At 38.5% G+C, this 23,609-nt stretch overlaps 2 protein-coding genes and 1 long non-coding RNA gene across 11 annotated transcripts in view; 1 reads left to right on the forward strand and 2 right to left on the reverse strand.

Annotated features, from left to right (window-relative positions):
• Positions 1–3,379: 3,379 nt before the first annotated feature.
• Positions 3,380–16,459, forward strand: YARS2 (tyrosyl-tRNA synthetase 2). Of its 2 annotated transcripts, XR_004901622.1 has the most exons (6): positions 3,380–4,191; positions 4,851–5,018; positions 6,124–6,279; positions 6,585–6,755; positions 9,488–9,774; positions 15,907–16,459. XR_004901622.1 is itself a non-coding variant. In XM_028532737.2 (5 exons), the coding sequence occupies exons 1-5, from the start codon at positions 3,410–3,412 to the stop codon at positions 9,645–9,647; spliced, it is 1,437 nt and encodes a 478-aa protein (XP_028388538.1). In that variant the 5' UTR covers positions 3,380–3,409; the 3' UTR covers positions 9,648–14,654. The 2 variants fall into 2 exon arrangements, 1 of the variants encoding a protein (XP_028388538.1); XM_028532737.2 differs by lacking the exon at positions 15,907–16,459 and having other exon boundaries at positions 9,488–14,654.
• LOC118499107 lies at positions 7,497–9,075 on the reverse strand. The gene is made up of 3 exons (XR_004901623.1): positions 8,939–9,075; positions 8,646–8,647; positions 7,497–8,067 (listed from the first exon to the last, which is right to left on the reverse strand). It is a non-coding gene; the product is annotated as an uncharacterized LOC118499107 (long non-coding RNA).
• Positions 11,164–23,609, reverse strand: part of DNM1L (dynamin 1 like) — a 43,696-nt gene continuing 31,250 nt past the window's right edge. For 2 of the 8 annotated variants that reach the window (XM_028532731.2, XM_028532733.2), the window contains 10 exons: positions 23,270–23,390; positions 22,912–23,067; positions 22,571–22,660; positions 19,419–19,511; positions 17,000–17,056; positions 15,963–16,040; positions 13,758–13,934; positions 13,537–13,646; positions 13,243–13,402; positions 11,164–12,982 (listed from right to left, as the gene is read on the reverse strand). In XM_028532731.2, the coding sequence (XP_028388532.1) occupies positions 12,926–12,982; positions 13,243–13,402; positions 13,537–13,646; positions 13,758–13,934; positions 15,963–16,040; positions 17,000–17,056; positions 19,419–19,511; positions 22,571–22,660; positions 22,912–23,067; positions 23,270–23,390 (1,099 nt within the window). In that variant the 3' untranslated portion in view covers positions 11,164–12,925. Of the gene's footprint in view, positions 12,983–13,242; positions 13,403–13,536; positions 13,647–13,757; positions 13,935–15,658; positions 15,692–15,962; positions 16,041–16,999; positions 17,057–19,418; positions 19,512–22,570; positions 22,661–22,911; positions 23,068–23,269; positions 23,391–23,609 lie in introns of all 8 variants that reach the window. The other 6 variants (XM_028532732.2, XM_028532730.2, XM_028532735.1 and 3 more) reach the window with 6 other exon arrangements.

Raw genomic sequence — 23,609 nt, forward strand, 5'->3', positions numbered from 1 at the left:
TTCCTCCACAGGACTCGGTAGGCTGTGTGAATTTGTCTCGACTCATCCATAATGTCACAGACACTGCGGGCCCGCATCACTGCCTATCTTTAAACTGCTGGGCATAACCTGTGAGAGACCAATTAAAACACTATTAATATTTACTCGTTTTGTGCCTTTTTACAAATTGAAGGGAAAATTTTCCACCAGTGAAAACATTACAGCTATGGCCCTGGCTGGTGTGGTTCAGTGAATTGAAAACATTACAACTCACTGAAGGCTCAGATAATGGTGAGTGTTGTTTAGCAGTGAAGTATTTTTATTTTTTATTTGCCCTTTATTCTTTTATTGTTGACATTATTGCAGATATCCTTATGGTTCCCTACTTTGCCAACCACCACCCAGTGCCCCTTCCCTCTGGCCCTCACTGCACTGTTGTCTTTGTCCGTGCATTATGCGTCTGTGTTCTGTGGTAAACAATAAAGCACTTTTAAATTCAAGTAGGTACATTGTTTATTTAGAGACTACAGTATAGTGTCAACATGACTTTTATATGCACTGGGAAACAAAAAAATCCATGTGATTTGTTTTATTGCAATACTTGCTTTATTGCAGTGGTCTGGAACTGAACCCGCAATATCTCCAAGGTGTTCCTGCATATTTATAATTGTTTACATTTCAAACACTAGACCATGGAAACCAGGGATTATGCATCAGAGTGAATATTTATGTGACATTTTATTATACATAGGGTAATTGCAAAGTAGATGTGCCCCTAATTCAAAGTCAGCTAGCTTCAAGTTACCACTTTTGAGATAAAACATATTTTCTGAAGTACTTTTTAACCCTCTTCATTTAACTTTAAAAAAATTTATTCATTTTTACTTAGAGAGAGGGGAACGGCATGAGAAAGAGAGGGAGGAAAACATCAATGGGAAAGAAAAACATCGATCTGTTGATCCTGCAGTCTAGACTCGTGCCCTGACTGGAGATCGAACCAGCGACCTTTCAGTTTGTGGGACAACACAGCCAACTGAGTAACACCAGCCAGCACCTGTTCATTCACTTTTGACAGCAAAAACAGCAAGAATCAACTTGTGCACTTTTTCTTGCCCCCAAAACTCAACTCCTGGGTCCAGTCCAATAAAATTCAAGCCATGTCAACAACTCCAAAGGTTTAAAAGCTCCACCTCCTTCTGCTGCTCCTGTCTTTTGGACAAAGCCTCATATTCCCTGCTATGCCATGACAGATCATAAGAGGGAAATAATTGTTGCTGTCGCTGAGCCACTGTTGAGTCTCTTGGAACCTGCTCTGACACTTACTTCTGTATCAGACTTTGTTACCTGTTCACAATATAACTAAACTTAAGAAGAGACCAAGCAAGTTTTTGTAGAAAAACAAGTGTTGCGCATCACAATTTTATAACATGGAATTTTAAACAAAAGCTAAAGCTAGCTATGTGCAAAGTACTAACTTCTCTGCCAGACTTTGTTACCCATTTGTGATATAACTAAACTTAAGAAGAGACCAAGGAGAACTTTGGTCTATTTTTATAAAGACCTTACAATAAATTCTAATGTCAGATATAAGTTTACTGTTTTTGTACAGAAGTTCTCCATTGGGCACGGGTCTACCAAGTAATGCTGACACAGGTACATGTTTCTATAAAAAAAAGTATGTTTCCCTGAAGTAATTAAGCCATGAAGTCATACTTTCTGGAATAAAATTACTAACATACTTGTAAAAGCCACAGATAAGTTATCTGTCGTATTAACCAGGAACCTCAAAGATGAAAGATACTCTTTTAAAAATGTTCAAATCTTCCTGGATGTCGGGCACTAAACAAAAAGCACCATTTGCTGAGTGCTTAGGAGAGTTCCCTGCCACAGACACTGAAGTATGTCCCTGACTGAAGTGGTGTGAAATAAGGCTGCAGATAAACAGGTTATAATCGCAAATTGTAAGACATTTTGAATATCAGCATAAGAGATAGAATGCACCCTGCTTATTTTCTTCAACATTTGGGATAATGTTACATAGCTTGTAGAATAACCATCTAAACATCCTATTAAAGGGACTATTTGACAATGATAAACCACTTGACTAATAATTATACATGCAAAGAAACTAATTTTTAAATTTTTCATTTTGTTAAATGATGTTACAATATTAATAAGTGGAAAGGTCCCGTAGGAAATGGTTTGGAGCATGGCCCAGACTCAAGGACCAGGCCACCCCGCTAATGAAAATTTTGGTGCTGATGGTTCTCAGCTGTGTCCTCTCCTGCATCTCGCCTTCCGCCAAAGCCTTGCCCAAGGTTTTGCCTCCTCCTTTAGGGGTGACCCACATTTAATGGCTGGTTAATAATAGGGCGCGAAGTCCTGTTCTCTTGCCTCAATTCAGAATGACTGATGGAAATCTCAGGTCCAGAGTCCCCTATGGCATTGTCTGAGACATGTACTGCAAACTTTTCACAGTTCAATTTCTCCCTCTGCCCAACTGTTTCCATCACTGTGTCATTCTCCAATAATCTCCCTTCACACAAATTTCCAGTTTGAGTCTGTTTCCCAAGGAACACAACCTAAAAGAACTGGTATTGAAAGTAGTCCGAGAAATAAGGCTCTACAATGGAGTTTTAGAGCTGATTCCCTGCCAGCCAGCTGCCAACAAGTCTGTCCCTACTGAGTGGAGTACTGATAGCACCTGGCAAAATGCTACGGCGATGTGATTACTAATTTGAATCCACTTATCCTAAAGCCATGTCCCACCTGCTTACCTGCAATTTAAAATAAACCATAGGGCTTTCTGGTTTATTATATCGAATTTGTCTGGCTATAGCTTGGACAAGACTGCCACCTCCTGGAAAAGCTAATGAATACTGGCGACTGAGATGCTTTCATCTGCTTGGGGAATCAGTATTAGGAAGTTTGCGCCTCAGCGCCTACTCCGCATCTCTCCACGAAATTAAACTAATTCCTAACCCCTCACAGGCTCTGCAAATTTTCGTAGAGAAACAAGACTTGCGCATCATAATTTTGTAACGTGGAAATTTAAACAAAAGCTAACATTCGTAGCGCGCTATGTGCCAAGTACTTTAATTCTTAATCCTCACAACAGCCCTATGATGTAAGAACTATAATGATAGACACCTACATTACAGGCGAAAAAATTAAGTTTTAGAGAATTTAAAGTGGTCAGGAAGCGAAATCCTCCCTTGGGTAGCAGAGCTCCAATTACTGCCTAGAACGCCAGCTCCGTAACTAAGCAACGCCCCCCCCCCCCCCCCCCCCCCCCCCCCCCCCCCCCCCCCCCCCGCTCTATCCGGGCAGGCGCACAGAAGCACTGAAGCTAATTCTGTACTAATTTGTAGGACACCTACGCTAAACGGCGTGGCGAGAATCCCAGCATTCCTTTCGGGCCGCCACCAAGATGGCGGCGCCCATGTTACGGTCCGTTTCCCGGGGTCGGTGGTTTTGTACCCCAGGCCCATTGGAACTCTTGCCCCTGGGGCGACGTGAGACCCACTCGGGCGTTAAGGGGTTGCTGGCGATGCAGAAGGCTCGAGGTTTGTTCAAGGAGTTCTTCCCCGAGAAAGGCACGAAGATAGAACTGCCAGAGCTCTTCGAAGGTAACAGGGCAGGCAACTTTCCCCAGACCATCTACTGCGGTTTCGACCCCACGGCGGAGTCGCTTCATGTGGGGCACCTACTAGCGCTGCTGAGCCTGTTTCACTTCCAAAGAGCCGGACACAACGTGATCGCGCTAGTGGGAGGCGCCACTGCGCGCCTGGGAGACCCCAGCGGCCGCACGAAGGAGCGCGAGGCGCTGGACGCAAAGCGTGTGAGAAGCAACGCGCACGCCCTACGCCAAGGGCTCGAGACTGTGGCAGCTAATCACCAGCAGCTCTTCACTGATGGGCGTAAATGGGGCAGCTTCACTGTGCTGGACAATTCGTCGTGGTACCAGGAGCAGCACCTGGTGGACTTCCTAGCGGCAGTGGGCGGCCACTTCCGCATGGGCACGCTGCTGAGCCGGCTGAGCGTCCAGACTCGGCTTAAGAGCCCGGAGGGCATGAGCTTGTGCGAGTTCTTATACCAGGTGCTCCAGGCCTATGATTTCTACTACCTTTTCCAACGTTATGGATGTCGGGTCCAGCTGGGTGGATCTGATCAGCTGGGCAATATCATGTCGGGATACGAGTTCATCAACAAGTAAGCGTCTTTAGATCCAGGAGAAATCCTGGGACCAAATAATTTATGCACGAAATAGCTGACGATGCACTTTTAGGACTGTGAAATGACATCCTTCGTTCAGGCCCTTCTTGGTTTTATACCCATTAAGGGTCTGTAATGGTGTTAATATTATAACTGGCTAATGAGAAGTAAAGGGCTGAATTCAAGTGTTAGGTATGGAATGTATTCTAGAGATCTTCAGGAAATGGCATCTCAAAAAATTTTTTCAAATCCAAATTACATAGATTTTAATGGCATTTTCTTGAGAGAGATGAACCACAAGGCTAGCTGATGTGGTACTCATTTTTTAAATCCCTGTAAGTTATCTCTTTGGTGTCTCTACCTGACTCCCCTTTTACTTGGGTATGTCTCATCCACCCAGCCTTTAAACATTTTTAGGCCCTAGTTAAACAGCACTTCCCCTTGGCTTGCCCAGAGTCACTGGTTTGATTGCAATTCACAATGAGAAATGCCGAAATAGAGTGAATGCTGTGAAAGCAGTAAGAGGGACAAAAATCCAGATTTAGGAAGTCACAGAAGTTGAGTAGAGCAAGAGACCACCCTGAATTTTGAGGAGTGGGTGGAAGCTACCACCACCTGTTCCTGAAACTCATAATGTAGTTTCTTTTTATTCATAGGTTGACTGGAGATGATGTATTTGGAATCACTCTTCCTCTAATTACAAGTACAACTGGAGCAAAACTGGGAAAGTCTGCTGGCAATGCTGTTTGGCTAAACAGAGATAACACATCTCCATTTGAATTGTATCAGTTCTTTGTTAGGCAGCCAGATGATTCAGTAGAAAGGTGAGTTCTCAATAGTGTGCTGATGAAAATTAAGTTCATAAGCTCATGTTTTATTATTGAATCTCTCTGTATCCATGTACACTTCATAGTATTTTGAGTCTTTTTAACTTAGATTCTATTTAAGACATCAACCTAAATCTATTACAAAAGACAAGCTTTTAGAAAAATAAATAGGAAAATATTTTTACGACTGGGATAGGGAAAAATTCTTAAATATGGGACACAGAAAAAGACTGATAAATTAGACTAACTTAAAATTAAGATCTGCTGTTCCTCAAAAGTTCACCTTTAAAAGTGAGAGAATATATTTTCAGTATGTGTAACTAACTGATAAAGAGTTTATATTCAAATTAATATAAAGAATTTCTGTAAGCCAAGGAGAAAAAGACTGACAGCCCGGGAGAAAAATGAGAAGAGACTTGAACAGGCACTTCACTGTCCGAAAGGCCAAAAACAAGTGAAGAGATTACTCAGTGAAGAAGAAAAATATAAGACAGAGGCACAATAAAATGCCATTTGTATGCCTGCCAGAATGACTAAACATAGAATTGGCAATACCGAGTGTTGTTGAAAGTAAACTTACTGTGGTGTTTGTCTCAGCCTCTTGATGGCGATGCTGCTGTCTAGAAATGAGTGAGGGGTTCACCTGGGCCCATCCTACTTGTGTTGAGCTCCACAGACATTCCCCGATCAGCGCTAATGCTGTGGCTGGACTGGCCTCTGTGGTTCTTACTGTGATGAGAGACGCGCCTTTGCAACAACCATCAGAAAACTTTGAAAAACAAGATTTATCCATAGGTCCTGGATGGCCACACAGCAAGGTCACTGGTAGAGAGACAGGGAGGGAGTGTGCTTGTCTCTGAGGGGAAGAAGGAGAATACAATGGGGCTGAGGCCTTTTGTGACTGTTATTTTGTGACTTTTAAAAGATCTGAAACAAAGATGACAAAACAGTAACATCTTCAGTTTGGATGGCATGTTTGTTGTCTTATGTTTGGTACGTTTCTGCATATGTGTTATGTTTCATGATTAAAAATAAAAGTAAAGGAAGTGGGAGATAAAAATTAGGTAGTGATACAAATCTGTCTTTATTTTTTGTCCTGGAGGTACCTGAAGCTCTTCACTTTTCTGCCGCTCCCAGAGATTGAGCACATCATGCAGCAGCACGTCAAAGAGCCAGAGAAGCGGGCTCCTCAGAAGAGATTGGCCGCCGAGGTCACAAAGCTCGTTCATGGACAGGAAGGGCTGGATTCTGCTAAAAGGTGGCCTTTTCAAATAATTGACACTTGGTGAAGTTTAGTTAATAGACTTGAGAAAATTTAGAGCCGCACTGCTTTAGAGTTGTCTTTTACCACCAAGGGTTGTCAGTGTGTGCCTCAATTGCTTGAAAATGACTTCTCTCTACCGTAGGGAAAGAGGATCCTGAATTAAGCTTATAAATTATACAAGATAAATGCAGCTGTTTCAAAAACTTTTCATCTAGAACATAATGGACACTTCATAATTGGTTACTGAACATGTTCTGAATAAGCAAGCATTCACATGTTTTTCTCAAACTGTTTTTCAGGTGTACACAAGCCCTTTATCATAGCAGCATAGATGCACTGGAGGTCATGTCTGACCAAGAGTTAAAAGAGTTGTTTAAAGAAGCTTCCTTTTCTGAATTAGTTCTTGACCCTGGAACAAGCGTCCTAGATACATGTCGCAAAGCAAATGCCATTCCAGATGGTCCCCGGGGGTAAGACTATTTAACTTTCAGATACACAGTTAATTCAGCATGAAATGTTACAATTCACAGCAATTTCCGGAGACGGTGGTTTCCTGAGTGCTTTAATGGCATTTCAGTCCTCTCAGAAGTTAGGTTAGTCTGAGCATTAAAAGTGAAAACTGAGATTACTTATTGCTGAAAATAGCTTGAATTTTCTATGAAGTCTTATTAAATCTAACCTAGTTTTTCCTTCAGCATTAGAAAGGGCTTGCATTTAAGGGATCAGTATATTGAATAAATACACTGGGGTCAGTCGGCTCAGGCCTGGTCCCAGTTTGGGGAGATCACAGGGACAGAGGCCCTAAGTAGATGGAGTGACAGGAACCCGCTCATATTTAGTCTGTATCCTCTTTATTCGGGCGAGCTGAGGGGTTGTCCAACCTGTTTAAAATATTAGCTGAGTTTCTAAAAATGAAGTAAGCATACAACGTAACTTCTTAAGACCATTATTACACACTGCATGCACTTATTCCTCTTGTGAATTTTCTTATTCAGGAAGCAGGTGGACTATCTAAATTCCTCAGTTATGTGATATTATTGCATTGTATTTGGCGCTTATCCATTTTTATAATGAAACAGTGCGAAGAGTTAGTGGGCCAGAAGGTGCTTGGCCCCTCATCCACAGTTCTTGCATGAGTCACACAGTTACCAGGGTGTGCTCGTGATTAGGAAGGACATGTTCCCTTATAGTTTTGGTTTTCTTTCCAGTTGCTTTTGGTTTGCCTCTCTCCTAAAGAGCCTTAGTTACTCTGTACAGAGAAAATACCCATTTTCTCTCCATCACCTGACTTTACTCCACACCACTTGACTTTCTAATACGCTAGTCTAATTTTCACCAAATTGAGGGTAGTATCATGCACTTCCCCACAGTGAGTCAGCGGTTCTAAGAATTTTCCTCACTGTGGAAATAAAATGTTTCCCCTCCTGAATTGTTCTAGTGGTTTATTTACTGGTACCAAAGTTTACTGCTACTTAAGATAACACTGTATCTGATTTAGCCATAGTTCTCAATAATAGACATTTTTTAGATTGTGTAAACTGGGTAAGGTTGCTTAGGCATTTAAACAAAATGTAGAATGTGACCTGGAAACTGTAGCAAACAACCTAAAATAACATTTCCTAAGAGGAAGAAGTCTGTCCTTAAGTATATATCTTTTACTGTTGAGCTAAAACCATGTCTAGTAGTCATTTCTTAATTTTATTTGGTGACAGGAGAAAACCAACATTTGCCTTGTAGACGGAAAGGCCTCATGCTCCAGCCCTCCTCCTACTGAAATCTCACCTCCTTCTAGCTGCTCCCATGTTTCCTCCTCCTGTTTGTGAAAATAACTGCTAGTCTCCCAGTTTCAGTGCCTTTCAGGAAAATCTGTGATCCCTACTTTCTACCCGCCCCCCCCCCCCCCCCCCCCGCAGTGTGCTCCTAGAGCAGCCTCTCAGCTCTTCACCGAATTTAATCAGTTTGTCATAACAGTTCACTTGTCTGGCTCTAGTTACATTTAGTGCATAGTAAAGGCTCTGTAAACGCTTACAGAATGAATTTGATAACTTGAATAAAACCTATTTACATAGGCCATCAAAAATCTGTTAGTGATCTAGAATTTATTAAATCAATGACTGATTTTCCAATTCTGAAATTAGCTAGAAATTTTGCTTCCTTGTATTTTAAGTTTGCCTTTATTTGCATAGACTTAGAATGAAATGTTAAAGGATTTTCCAGTTTCATAAGCAAGTTTCCTAACGATTTCTGTAGATACCAGTATAACAGCAGATCTTCAAATAATGTCATTTCATTGAAATGTTTGTGAGGAAAAAAACATTTCCAGCCAGGGCCACTGTGGGGAGTTTGTACATTCTCCCAACATCTCCGTGGGTTTTCTCCACATTCTGTCGTTTCTTCTCTCATCCCAAAGGATGTGCACATTAGGTGAACTAGTGTGTCTGCATGGTCCCGGTCGTGTGTATGTGTGTGTGTGTGTGTGTGTGTGTGTGTGAGAGAGGGAGAGAGAGAGAGCGCACGCGAGAGAGAACCCTGCAGTGGCTGGACACCCTGTCCGGGGTGGGTGCCTGCCTTGAACTCTGCACTACTGGGAAAAGCTCCAGCCACACAGCTGCAATTAGTGGGTTGGGAAAATCATTATCTTGTTTTTACTGACCTTAAATGTATAGTTCACATTTATTTCATAATAGAGTGTTTGGGTTCTTTGTTTAGAAGTGACCAGAAATGTGCCACAGGAACTCTGGTAAAATTGGTTTTGTTACATGTTGATTCACTTAAATTCAGTTTCCAGGAACCTATCGATGAGGACTTGTAGTTGTGACTTGTATCTTATGGGTGGATCATTAAAAGCAGCATTGTCCTGGGGTTTCCTTTTTTGTGATTTTTGCCCTCCAGAAAATAAATGATCTTCCATTATTCTAATTCACTTCATTTTTAAACCACTATCCCCTGAACAGTTTTATCAAGAGCTGAGCAATATCCCAGCCCTTTTTTCCACCAAACAGGAAACCTATTATGCCTTAAAGTTGTTCCTTTAGAAGAGCATTAAAGGGAGGGAGAGCTAGTGAATGTGAAGACCAGTTTAGTGCTACGGGTTTCAACTGGAGAACTATTGAATTTAAATGAATTACAATAATGATGTATCTTATAGGAAGAGATCAACAGTGATTGGATTTATCTAGTTACTAAGCATTTCTACTTTCAGGTATCGGATGATAACAGAAGGCGGAGTTAGTATAAACCACAGACAAGTAACGAATCCTGAGAGCGTTTTAGTTGTTGGACAACATATTCTTAAGAATGGACTTTCATTACTTAAAATAGGAAAGCGGAATTTCTACATTATAAAATGGCTTCAGCTATGATGAAACATCCTTCTGTTGATTCAGACTGATCCGTCATTCATTCTCAAGACGTGCGAAAGGCTGGCTCCAGAACTTATACCTTCACTTATGCAAATCAAGAGAATGGAGTATACTCTAGCCTCACAGTGTGAGTAATTCTTTATTTACATAGGTTGGTCATTAAGTTTGTGTAATGATGACATATTTTATTTCCTGATCCTTTAAACATTTAGGACTACCATCAAAAACTGTGATTTCCAGGGTCAGTCTGTTTTAAAAATTATACTTCATGAAAAAAGTAAATGCTGTCTTTCCAGTCCTATCCTTGTTCTCCTTTTTGGACATAAAGAGGAACGATGAAAAAGGTAGAATGTGGAATTGCGGGTTCTTTTGTATCAAGTATACATCTGATCCGTCTCACTAGTGTCTACATTGTTCTAAAACCAGCAGTGCCTCTAGTGTCCACATTAGAAATGTGAAATCTAGTACTGGAAACTGATTTTTTTGTTGTTGTTAGGAAGCAAATAGAGTTCTCCTTATAAAGAATAGTTAGATAAAGCCATAACTGGAATGAGAAATTACAATAGAAGTAGTTTCTTTTCAAAGAAAAGATTCAAGTCAGTCATTGCCTTTTCAGAAAGTTTCTAATTCCGTTTGCCACTCCCTTACCTGTGTTTCAGTGTAACTAAATTTACACAATCTTTTTTTTTCCAGATTATTAAGGTTGTGATATTTTATACATTTGGAAACTTTTAAATTAGTTTTAAATTTCAACTTCTCTTTCCCAAGCAGATCACAACTTGAGATAAACTGAAAACTTAAGTAACCAAAAAAGTGTTAAGAGGCAATTATGTTACCAACCCTCCAATTACATGAGCATATCAAAAGATACCCTGGTAAGGGAAGTTTTCAGGTCAAATTTAAAGGATCTGAAAAAATAAAAAAAATAAAGGTTTTGGTTATTAAGACTTGGTTAAGTTCTATAGACAGTAGGAAAGTTAAATTTCCAGAAGTGTTGCCACATATGAAAAATCAAGGCAATAGCGCCCGATTTCCCTGAGGATCAAGTGAAAGGCTTACAACTTACAAAATGGTTCACAGTAAAACTTCTCTCAGAAGGCCTTACAGGTGGCAGAACCTGGCTTTAATGTTCAGGTTCTAGCATCTGCTACCTGGGTTACTTGGAGCAAGTCACTGTTTTCATATGCAAAAACAGAGCTGTAATACTGCATTTTGCCATGTATAACGTACACCCGTATACAATGTGCACATGTTTTTGTGCGCAGTACACGTGGATTATTCCCATGTTATGTAATCATTATACCCACAAATACTGTGCATCCTTATTTTTCCCTCAAAAAAACTGCATATTACACACAGCAAAATATGGTACTTCAGTGAATTGTTGAGTCTAATAAGAAAGTCATAAAACTTTCATACAATATAAACTGTATTAAACCTGTATGTTAAAAAGCTAGAATTTAAACCTTTTTCTGGGACTAAAGTTAGGAAGAATTCATTTATTGATCAACTTTAATGTCATTTCATACCAGCAGTTTTATTTACACAGCAAGAACATACAGGTATCCATTTTAAATATCATAGATCATCTCCACATTTCAGAACTTCACTCAGTTGAAGGGCCAACAAAGGTATTCTTTCCATACCTTTCTTGCCTGTTTTTCTTTGTACAGGGTGTATAGTGCCAGAAAGTGCATTATCATAGCAAGTCTTTAAAGGTAACATTTAATTGGAAATCTATTTGACATGTTGGAGAAAGGTGCATTAAAGGGTTTTTTCCCCCCAAAAATTCAAAAGGCTAAAATAGTAGTCATCTGATCTGTTTGAAATAAGTAACTCATGGATGGCTATCATTTCAAAGCTGATAATGATGGCAAAGTAATTTTAAAGTGTGCTACTTACTAACACAATTCAGAGTACCATGTCATATCGGACTGAACCCACTTTTATGTTTGAGATCAGTTGGTGAGCCTGTTGTTCTTTAGTACATGGGTATCACAAGCTAAAGTTAACAGGTATATTCATATTGCCAGTAGTCCTTTGTAATTGATGTAACTTAAAAAGAATTTAATATCTGCAATATACAATTTACTTAACATGTTACTGGTTAGCAATAAAACTAGATTCCTTAAGGATTTTGACCCTTATCTTAAAATTTATAACATATACCAAGAATCACCTGAGGAGTTTTAATTGAATGTATATTGTTCTAAACCTCAGCCCCAAATCCCAGAATACAATTTAGTAGTCTGTAAGCCATTATGAGTGTGTGTGTGTGCCTGTACGGGTTTTTTTAAAATAAGGCTCCACCATAACTTCACATCTTTAGTCTAATGTATTTTACTGTGTGAAACAAAGGAACTATTACCAACTAATACTTAACAGAGAAAAGATACACTTCTATGACCAGCACAGTATTTAGTTTTAAGTCTCACCTCCAAGTGAATTTTGGAGCATGGTGTGAGTGTCCCAATTTAAAGATGTTCCTGAACTACTACTATACTTGAAAACCAAGGGGAATTTTTTTTTAGAACCTCTAAAAACCAAAGGAACTGGTTATCACCAAGTGTTACTAGATGATCAAGTCTAGATGATTTTTAATAAAGGGAAATGTAATTCATGCCTTCAGGTTTAAGTAAGAATCAAATATATTTTAATGCACTAGGGTATTATGGACCCAGGCGTGGAAGAGCTGTGTAGCTATGCATTATGCACACCGCATCATCATCATAGTTACAGATCCTCTTGTGCACCAGCTTTCTTACTAACACATCAAAGTTGCAGAGACAAAACTAAATCCAAGGACAGGTGGAATACAGTGATTATGTGAGTAATTTGTCAATCCCAATCTTTCAAAGCCAGGCCAGTTTATACAGTGCATGCAGTACAGCTGTACGAAATGTCTGGGTGCGTTCTTCTTGAAGGACTATGGCAGCAGCTTGAAGACTAACAGGTTACACAGGTCATCTCATCCACAGGCAGACTGCTTGTACAGTAAGAACACTAACATTTCTTTTTAAGTTCAGAGGAAACTGTCATAAGACAGACTTGATATATTTTATATATACTGGAAAACTTTAGAAACGCCCATTTATTATTTGGATTAAATGTGTAATTCATTCTGTAATACACAGTACAGTTTTCCGTTTATAGCCAGTCTTCATGTGAGCAGATTCATACCACTGCAATACACAGGAGTTCATAAATAAAAATCTACTCAAGTAGGCAGTAACTAGCAACTTTGAACTCAACAAAGTCTTGGTATTACGTAGTTCTCTTCACCAAAGATGAGTCTCTCGGATTTCAGCAATAATTTGACCTGCGCCTTGTAATGCCTGCATTAAAGAAGATAAAAATTATAAAGCCATATTTATGATATCAAAGAATCTGAATATGTGGGGTAATCTCTCTGCTTTAGTATGTAGTTGATTTATACTAACCAGTATCTATCCTGAATCTTGTCAAATATAAACAGAAAAAAAAGATTAGCTATCATATGAAGACTATAGCTGTATCCAAGGATTAGAATGTATTTTAAAAAAACAGATGTTTATATTTACAACATGAATGTGAAAATTTTAAAAAATCACAATACCTTTAGCATATCAGCTGCTTCTTTTCTACGCTGTGCCATGTCCTCAGATTCGGTCAGAAGGTCATCCAACAAGGACGACTTATACAGTTGTCCTACTAACTCACTCTGAAGAGTGTCTTTGACATGATTAACCAAAAAATGCATTACTGCCTTTGGCACACTGTAAAACAAAACAGTAAGATGACCCATTTGATTTAAAATAAAAACCTAAAAATTTTAAAATGCATTATTTCAAAACAGATTTTGGAATCATCCAGCAGTACCATAGTCTGATTTGTATTATGTACTACTAACCTGTCTTGAATATTCTTTCTGACAATAAGAAAATATGATTTGATGAGTCGCTCGATAACCTCACAATCTCGCTGCTCACGGGCAGATAGTTTTCGTGCAACAGGAACTGGCTAAGTAGGGTGAGGAGGAAAAATACTTTTTAGTTCCTTTTTTATCTTTTGTAGTGTTTTCCTAGTAATTTGGTTGTCTTATTAGTCTTCAGCCAAATTCTCATGGCTTACCACATCCAGTAGATTCACAGCATGGCCTTTCTGTGGGCTGGCTGGCATAATGGGAATTGGTTTTGACTTTTCCTCAGCTAATAACTCTTCTGCTTTTGAAGTTTTCAGCATTCCTCTCCAGTTGCCTGTTGCTGGTTCTTGAACAGCATCTCCAACCCCACCGCCTCCAGATGCAACCTGAAAAACAAAAACCAGATGTTCCAAAATCTCTATCAACCATACCAAATCTAACTAAACAAAGTTCCTTTTCTTTGATAGTAGTCAAGGAGAACATCTAGTACCCAGCAGGAGTTGTAATGGGGAAAGAGATGGAGTGGCATGTATAGCTGAAACCCTGGGCTAACTAAATTAAAAGATTCTACTATAAAATGTTTGTAAAATTTCCAGCAATATTATTTATTTCCTTTCTTCTTTAGTATTTGCTGCTTTTCAAAGTTTTTCCTTGTTTCCAAACCCTCTAACACTAGATTGTAGAAAAAGTATAAGATGCCCTTAAAAACGAGAAGACTACTGATTACAAGCACAAGGAAAAACGAAACTACCGCTCATCTTAAATTCTTTAAAGTAACCTTAAACACTGTTGAACTGTAATCTCTCCAAAAGTTCCATGAACTCAAGTTACTTTTCATTCAGTCAAAAATATCATTGGGTAAAAGAAACTTTTAAATTAAAGAAACAAGAATATATATACTCGTGATATTCAGGCTGACAGTGACTTTAAACTGCCTAAAATGTGACATAAACCCAAGTTCTCTCAATATCTATACTCCAGAAAAACCATCTGCTGGAAGAAATCTAGTGCTACCACTAATCAAACTGCTTTTTCACCTCCTTTTTTAGGATATCTTTTAGTCTTGATTTCTGTGAGGGTAGGTGGGGGAGAAGCCAGGATAATGAGAAAACAGTAATTCATCAACATTTAAGAGACCAGATGCTCTTTAAGATCTTACACTCTAAAATGGATAAACAGCACATCTAAGGTTTATGGGTAGAAATGAAAATGGCTTACATAAACTTCAAAGAAGAGTGTCATGGCAATTGTTTAAAAATGTCAGTTTTTGGTATCATTCTGGCCTAAATTTTCTAGCTAAGATGAGCTTTATCTAAATATAGGCAGTATATTTACACATTAATTTTTAAATGCCTGTTAACTACACATGAATGACAACATGGAATCTTAAGGAAAGTAAGCGAATGCAGGGTGATGCCATGAGTGAAAACACTGAAGCAACAATTTAAATGGTTCTCTTAAGAGCTGAGCACAGTGGGCTGAGAGAAGGTAAGACATTCATCAGATTTTGTTCGAGGTTCAGAGCCTTAAATCTGGACAATAAGGAAAGGAGCTAAATTAAATGGCTGAAAAACCAAAAGAATGGGTCTGAAAAGTTTACAGATTATTAATTTTCCCCTGAAAAGGTCATCAGGAATTAACAATAGTCTCAAACTCTCACAGCCCCCATTTGCATTGATGTGCGTAAGCTATTGAGGCTCATGTTAAGCCACACACATACGGTGACAAGTGCAAACTGAATGGAAGCATAAGGAAGAAGCCTGAGGGGAGTACCCATCAGTACTGGACTGATCTCGGACCCTTTACAGAGGAAATGTCCAAAAGCTCAATTTCCATGTTTGGAATCTTAATTCCCTACCAAAATACTACATTCCAGACTATTCTTGGAGGTAACGGAAAACAGTGGGAAGGCCTATTACTAGTTAAAATAATGCTAAAACTAGAATTGATGCCATCTTCGAGGGGTTAGTTAGATAACAGAAACATTAAGAACACAACAGAGACAAGGAGTCAGATGCCACTGTACAGACAGGTTCTTGAATGGTTTTGAAACAGTATCTCAGTGAGAATCAAAGGAACCAACATTGCCATTCTGAAACAAGGGACTCACATTTTTAGTTTCTCTTCTGCTGTCCTGAATTAACTGTTAAAAGATATGTTAAAACATGCAGTTTAAAAAGCAAAATTTCAGTATCAATGGCTTGAAATTCAAAAAATGCAGAATAATTTCCTCTTTAACTTCTTTTTCTGTGTGCATCTTTTATATTGTAAGCAAAAGCATGTCAAGAAAAATGTATAAGTACACATTGTTTTATATAGCCCATATTAATATTCTGCTATTCCGCATATTGTTTCCAGATGATGGAGCACCAAACACCTAGGCATGCAGGCTTAGATTAAGAATCAGAACAGACCTTGCCATCAGCCTCAGCAGAAGCAGCAGGGGAGGGCTCCTGGGAGGCAGGTGCCAAAGCACTTGGAACTTTAGAAGACTAAAGGCAAAAAATGCAGGGGAAAAAAAATCAAGGATGCCAAAGTGCATTCAGAAACATTCTATAAATGTGAATTTTTCCCTCTGTATCAAAGTAGTGAAGTAACATGAAAAACAAAAGTAATCATGGGACATAAAATTAATGTTCAGGCTGCCTTATTTCCTGGACTAACGCCACCTTTGTCAAAGGCTTTCTTCAGATGGGTGCCTAAGGAAATACAAACCCCAAAACTTCATCTTTACTTTTAGAATCTCTTCTGGTAAAGAACTCGAGGTAATGGATTTTTATACACAGAAACAACGCGTGCAGCTGTTATAGGTATTAACCTGTTATGTGCATATTGTTGTCCTCCCTCTCCAAAAAATCTTGTTATATAATAAAGTCAGTCATTTACAAAATTGATAAAGTCACTGAATTTTTAAAAAAATAAGGCTGGACACATAAAATCTACCTCTATGCATTAAAAATACTATTTAAATTTTTTTATTTTTCAATTGCACTTGACATTCAATATTGTATTAGTTTCAAGTGTACAGCATGGGGTCCATTATATACTTAACAAAGTGTTACCCTCCACTCCTGATATTCCAGGACCCACCTGGCATTATGCATAATTACAGTATTACTGGCTGTATTCCTTTTGCTACACTTTACATCCTTGTGACTGTTTTGTAACTACCAATTTGTATTTCTTAATCCTTTCACCTTTTTCACCGAGCTCCCCAACCCTCCTCCCAACTTTACAGCCTGCTCTCTGTAAAAATACCAATTGTCTTTAAATTATTCAAAGCCTGTTTTTACATTTGCATACCTTTACTCAAACAATGAAATAGGTCCAATGGAACATTAAAGGGAGAAAAAGACAAAAGTTACTCCTAGGGGTGGGTGAGTAATACTCTGAGGCTCAGCAATCCATCTTTGCTTAGTCAGAATATGCTTTAAAAACATTGTTTTTTTACCTTGTCTCGTGATACAGCTGAAGGTAATTCTCTGGCTAGCCTGTTTCTCCTTTGTTCCTGTAAAACACAACCAAGCAAAAACAAAAGTGATCATCAGAGCACTAAGATGCAAGCCTACTATTCGGCTTACTTGAAGACTGGAAAACTTACAGTATATCCTGTCACTGTTGGAACTCACTCCATAATTAGATTTAAAAACAAACCATTTAACTTAATACTTCTCAATCTTTTTTTCTGCCCCAACACACTGGAGGGATACAATGCAGCTGTTAGTAACAGCGGCTCCCCTTACCAGGGATTCTGAAACAAGGGGCCATGGGCTGAATCTCATGAAAGGCAATAGTCTTTACCTTTAAGAACCACTGATTTAAACTCTCCCCACATAAATGTGTCTATGTCTAGCATACTATGCAGAATTTAAAGTGCACAGATCACAGAAAATAAGCAAAGCCTTTAAAAGTCACTCCTTAGACACCTTTGTGTTACAGTCACCATTCTGACACACACACAACTGTTAAGTTTTAGAAATATCTGTAGTGAAGGTCATGTCGTAAGATTGTTCCATTTTCTATACCCTAAACCATCTGCAGGATACAAATGTATTGAAAATAGATAGTTCTTTCTGTAACCTGGCTAATTTAACAGACCAACCAATTGCCCACTCTTCCAGTTTGCTAATATTATCAAAAGTAACTCTAGTACAGGTAGCTACAGAAATCCTGTTAAATTCAAATCGACAGGTACTGAATAACCTACCATATGTCAAGCACCATGAGAAGCGCAAGATTACGAAACTACATAAGCATGTAGGTATTAATAGAGACTCAGGCAGCATCAAATATAGTAGAAAAGCATTTAGTTAAAAATTGTTCCTAAGCAGAAAGCATTTCATGAATACTCTCAAACTTGTAAAAAGTTTTAAGTTAATCAAGCTTCACAAGGATGTTTTGTAGTTAATAAAATTTTCTGAATAAAATTTGATTTTCACTTTCTTCATGGAAGATAATGATAAAAAATACACCAGGTGATATGGATTTTAACTATCTTCAGAATAAAAAGTTAACATGTTAGAATGTACATTTTGAAGAGGGACACAGGGAAAGCGAAAGACAAGGAAACCCAAAGCCCAGAACTTCTCAGCCTAATCTGTCACCAAGCAGTTAAGACCTTAGCAGGCCCTGGAGCCCAGCAGTCCTGGCTTCCTGGCTTTGTTAACTGCACAGGCCACTAACTGTCGACCCTCGTGGTCAGTGTAAAGATTACATGACCATATTCACGTAAAGTTCTTTGGCACAGGGTCAGTAAAACCAGAGGCATACTCATCTGTAGAAAAATAATGATCTCAAAAATTGTATCATGAATGACCTCGTTGGTAATTACAAAAACTTCCAGACACAAATTTTACATAAAGCTGGTCTCAATGTTACAAAAAGTAAATCAGTATCCTAAGACAGTGTCTACATGCTAATTTTGATGCAACTGTTAGCTAGTCTACTTTCCGAGTGTTCATTAAGAGTACTCATGTTCATTTTAGATTGTTTTCTGACAATAGGAGTCACTTCAGCTATGTAGCTAACAAACAGTTCCCTGTACCTGTTAAAGAGAAGGCGCTTGTTTCTTCCAACAGTGCCCAGCAAAATAAGCACTAAAGCAACAGCTGTTACCGTCTGTGGGTCTCAGGTTCCTCATCTGTTAGTTTAACCAAAGGATTGCAGTCGATAACCCAGGGTCCCTTCCAGTTCCCAAATTCCAGTTTACAATATTCTTTCCATCCATATGCACAAGAGGAAATTTGATATAGAAGGGGACTCTGAGGTCCTACTGTATTAAGGAGTAGCAGAAAAATGTACTGTTCTTGGATAAAAGTGGCAGAGAAAAAATAGCATCAGATAAATTGCTCTATCGACCAGCCTTGGCTCCATCTGAGATCTTATGAAACTTGCAACATTAACCTCAAATGGGAAGAAAAGATCCATGAAATGCAGCCACCCCAGTAAAAAGAGTACTCTGCTTTTCCAAATTTACTATAATGTAGGTAATTCTTAGAATGTTTCCTTCACAGCTTTCAGAGCCGAATGAAAACAATTTTAAACACTGTTTTACGCACTTCAACCTGAATAAACTGCAACAAGTTACTGAAATGGAGCCAGGCAGTCCTTCAATACTAAATGAATCCCAGATTCTCTGAGTTAGTTTCACAAAGAGAATCTGAGTTACAGTTTCATGAACAAAAAATTCATCCAGGTAGTTTTGAGAATCAAATTTAAGAATATAATGCCTTTGGCATACTTCTTAGCATATAAGAGACAATAATAAAGTACATGAATGTTTTATAGTCATCCTATGCTCAATATATTTAATACAACTGAGCTGTAACAGATTTTCATCTCTCAAAAAAGGTCATTCAAATTATATTTACCTCTATATTATTGTTCATTAGCCCACAAGCATCAGCAAAGTCTGGATGTTTTGTGTTGATGTAAGCCAGTTCAATTGCCACTAAGTTATGGACCTAGGAAAAAAGTAAAATAAGGCTATAAAAATGTCAACCAAATTTTACTTTAGGGAACTATGTATGTAACACGTATTATAATAACAGATAATTCTAAACAAGACACTACAGGAAACTGATACCTAAATAAATATCTGACAATTATACCCAAACTGATAAATCTTATGCCAAATATTGTAATAATTTTCTCTATCTTTTGAACTATTCCATTTCAGCATCTGAGATTGCATTTCTAAGGGGGAAATGACACTAAGGTGGTAGAGAAGATCTACCACCTTATCTACTTTATGCAAATCTAAGTTCCAAAGCTATTGCCAGTTTGGTATTAAAACCTCAGATCATTCATTATTCCATGTCAAAGTTTTAGGTTAGGTTCAACATTAAGAAAACATCTCATAACCAAATATAAAGACATTAACTTTAGGTGAAGGACACATTTAAAGATCTGAGGTAATGACTGAGTAACATTAACTGTGAAGCACCTAGTTTATATATTACATGTGGCTCAAAATCCTAATGGATGATAATCAGAGAGGAAAGCTGAAATTTCACAGCATTGCAGAGACTAAAATAACTTCTTCATAACAAATCAGAACAGCGCTAAAAGGTCAAGAACCAGGTGAAAAGGATCTGTTCAAATGAAATTCAGTGATTATTCTGTGACATGAGCAGGTACACCCTGAGAGCATCTGGGGGTCATGACTGCTAGGGAAATAACTAAACAGCAGCACTTAACATCCTCTATTTCCAAGGATGGTTTTGTCCTCTTAATAAACCTCCACTGGGGCTCACCATCCTGATCCAAGGACCCAAATGCAGGAAAACAAAAAATAAACCTCAGAGTTCCAGCCAAGATGGAGGCATAGGTAGAAACCCTTTGCTTCCTTGAACAACCAAAAGGAGGATAACAACCAATCTAAAAGCAATAAACCAAAAGCACCAGAAAATCAAACTACATGGAACTCTGACAACCAAGGAATTAAAGAAAAAAATCAACCAGAAAAACCAGATCAGTAAGATGGCAGACCCTGCAGGCCAACTCAGAAAACTTCCCCAATGCAACAGAACATGGGGGCAGGACTGGCTGCTGAGCGCTACAGACTGCCTGGGAGGGGCTGACTTAAGGGGACTCAGAGGTGGCAGTGGGCTACTGCAGTCGCAGCAGTGAGAGAAACTCCCAGTCTCACGAAAGAGTCCTTCGGAAAGTGCACTACAGAGGAGCAGGTGGGCCACTGTTCCTTCTCTGGCCCCTCCCCCACAGGCAATGCAGCAGCAGCAAGGAGAGGTAAATACCTAAGGCTCTGTCCCTTACAACCTATAAGCTGCACCAAGACAAAGAAATATGACTCAAATCAAAGAACAAAGTAAAGCCTCAGAAAGAGAGCTAAGCGGGGAGGAGATCGCCGACCTATCCAATGGAGAATTTAAAGCCCTGGTAATCAAAATGCTCACAGAATTCATTGAGTTTAGTCAAAAAATTGAAAAAACAAATGAAGGATACTCAAAGTGAAATAAAGCAAAATATTCAGAGAACCAACAGTGATAAAAAGGAAACCAGGAATCAAAGCAACAATTTGGAACAAAAGAAATAAATATCCAACAAGAGCAAAATGAAGAAACAAGAATTCAAAAGAGTGAAGAGAGTCTTACAAACCTCTGGGACAACCTGAAATGTTCCAATATCCACATTATAGGGATGCCAGAAGGAGAACAGCAGCAGCAAGAAACTGAAAACTTATTTGAACAATGAAGGAAAACTTTCCCAATCTGGCAAAGAAAATAGACTTCCAGGAAGCCCAGAGAGTCCCAAAGAAATTGGACCCAAAGAGGAACACACCAAGGCACATCATCAAGCTACCCAAGATTAAAGATAAAGAGAGAATCCTAAAAGCAGCAAGAGGAAAGGAGAGAATTATGGGTACTACACATGAGTGCCTATAAGACTGTCAGCTGATTTCTCAAAAGAAACCTTGCAGGCAAGAAGGGGCTGGAAAGAAGTATTCCAAGTCATGAAAGACAAGGACCTACATCCAAGATTGCTCTATCCAGCAAAGCTTTCATTTAGAATGGAAGGGCAGAGATAAAGCACTTCTCAGATAAGGTCAAGTTAAAGGAGTTCATCATCAAGCCATTATTATATGAAATGTTAAAGGGACTTATCTAAGAAAAAGATAAAAAAATGTGAACAGTAAAATGATAACAAACTCACAACTACCAATAAATGAACCTAAAAGAAAAGAAAAACAACAAAAACAAAAACTAAGCAAACCACGAGAACAGGAAAAGAATCAGAGAAATGGACATCACACGGAGGGATTTCAGTTTGAAGAAGGAAGGGAGGAATGGGTGGGGAAAGGTACAGGGAAGAAGCACCTAATTAGTAGGCATCAAATAGACAGAGAGAAATAGAAAATGGTATAGGAAACAGAGGACTCAAAGATCTTATATGTAAAACCCATGGACATGAACTAAGTGGGGGAAATGCTAGAGGGCTGGGGAGGCTAGAGGGTGAAGGGGAGTAAAGGGGGAAAAATTGGGAAAACTGTAATAGCATAATCAAAAAATACTTAAAAAAACCCCTCAACCAACAATTAGAGACAAGAGGATAAATTGTAGCATTTTTATTTTTAAGGACAGCAGCAATACACAAAATAAAAGTAAGCAACCATGATATTAAAGTATTAGGTCATCAAACAAGCAAACTAGAAATGACCAAATTATCTTGATGTACATCGCAGTTAAAATAAGAGCTTGCTATAAAGCTCAGTTTACTGAGGCTAAAGATAAAACTAATTTGCCATTAGATCAATGGTGTTCCAACATTAACAGCAAAGCTATTCACAAACCTCAGCAACTCCCTTCTCAAGAAAACCCGTGGCTGCAGACTAACAATGACTAAAATATGAAAACTACACTTTGTATCAGAATTACTGAAGTTTCCTTTGAAATAAAATTGAAATCCACTTGTTTTTCTTCCCAATACACTGGGAAACATTATGCCTGAACTCTAATCATAATGCTGTACAACTTCTACAGTGATTTGTGAAAACATAGCTCACCATTTCATTTGTAACCGGCAACCGTTTACGAAGAAGACAAGTCACTACTTCAACTATAGCATCATGAAGTTTAGGAAACCGCAAAAGCTCCTATTACATGGTAGAAGAAAAAAAAAATCCATTTTGTTTAAAGGGAAATTAAATAATTACTGAAAATACTGAATTAGATTTGGAAGCTACATTTAAGTATACTATGTTAAGTCACTTTTAGATAGGGAACTGAATATTTTAACTTTTAGCCCATTTTATTTAATATTAATATATTTCCTCCCCCCTGTGAAACTGCTGCCTTGTGTCATTTACTGCTTAGTCTGAATGGAGCCTGCTACATTTCTCTTTACCTGGGTACTGTAATTGCTGCAGTGCTGAATGATCCTTTGCATTTCCTCGTGAACCAGTTCGACACAACGGAGGCTGGGCTCTTCTAGACGTTTGATCTGCCGCTTGACCAGTAACTCGAAGGAAACTTCAGGCACAAACAAAGCTGGACGAGGACCCTAAAAAAGTTCAATTTCGAGGTCTTATAGCTACATATAATTTTAGTTCTTCCCAAAGGTTAAAATAAATCACTTCGGTTTTCTTCATGAAAATGCTTCCCAATTTGATGTATGAGTGCAAAATAATAAGCTGTACAATATGGGTTTTAAAAAATTAAAGGTCTAACCTCATTTCAAAAAATTCTGAGTTGAACATACTTACAGTAGCATTTCTAATGGCAGTCAATATGTCAATAGTATTAAGGCCACCTAGGGGGTCAACAGATTCTAAGGTTCTTCCAAAAGTCTCATGGAAAATGTAACAGATTCTAGCACCACCGCATCTGAAAGGCAATGACAATGAAGTATATGCTGTCTAGTATTACTAAAAGAAGCTGCAAGTTAGAAGTCTTTCTATAAGCTTTAAGTTTGACTCATTGTCTGAGAAATTCTCAGATAAAGTTACACTTAGACTGTTCCCATTTCCATGTGTCTTCAACTCCACTGTGAACCAGTTTCTCTGATATTTGTCTTAAAATGGGGAAAGGAGGCATTTCATTAAA

Source organism: Phyllostomus discolor, chromosome 2 (assembly GCF_004126475.2).
Source record: "Phyllostomus discolor isolate MPI-MPIP mPhyDis1 chromosome 2, mPhyDis1.pri.v3, whole genome shotgun sequence".
NCBI lineage: Eukaryota > Metazoa > Chordata > Mammalia > Chiroptera > Phyllostomidae > Phyllostomus > Phyllostomus discolor.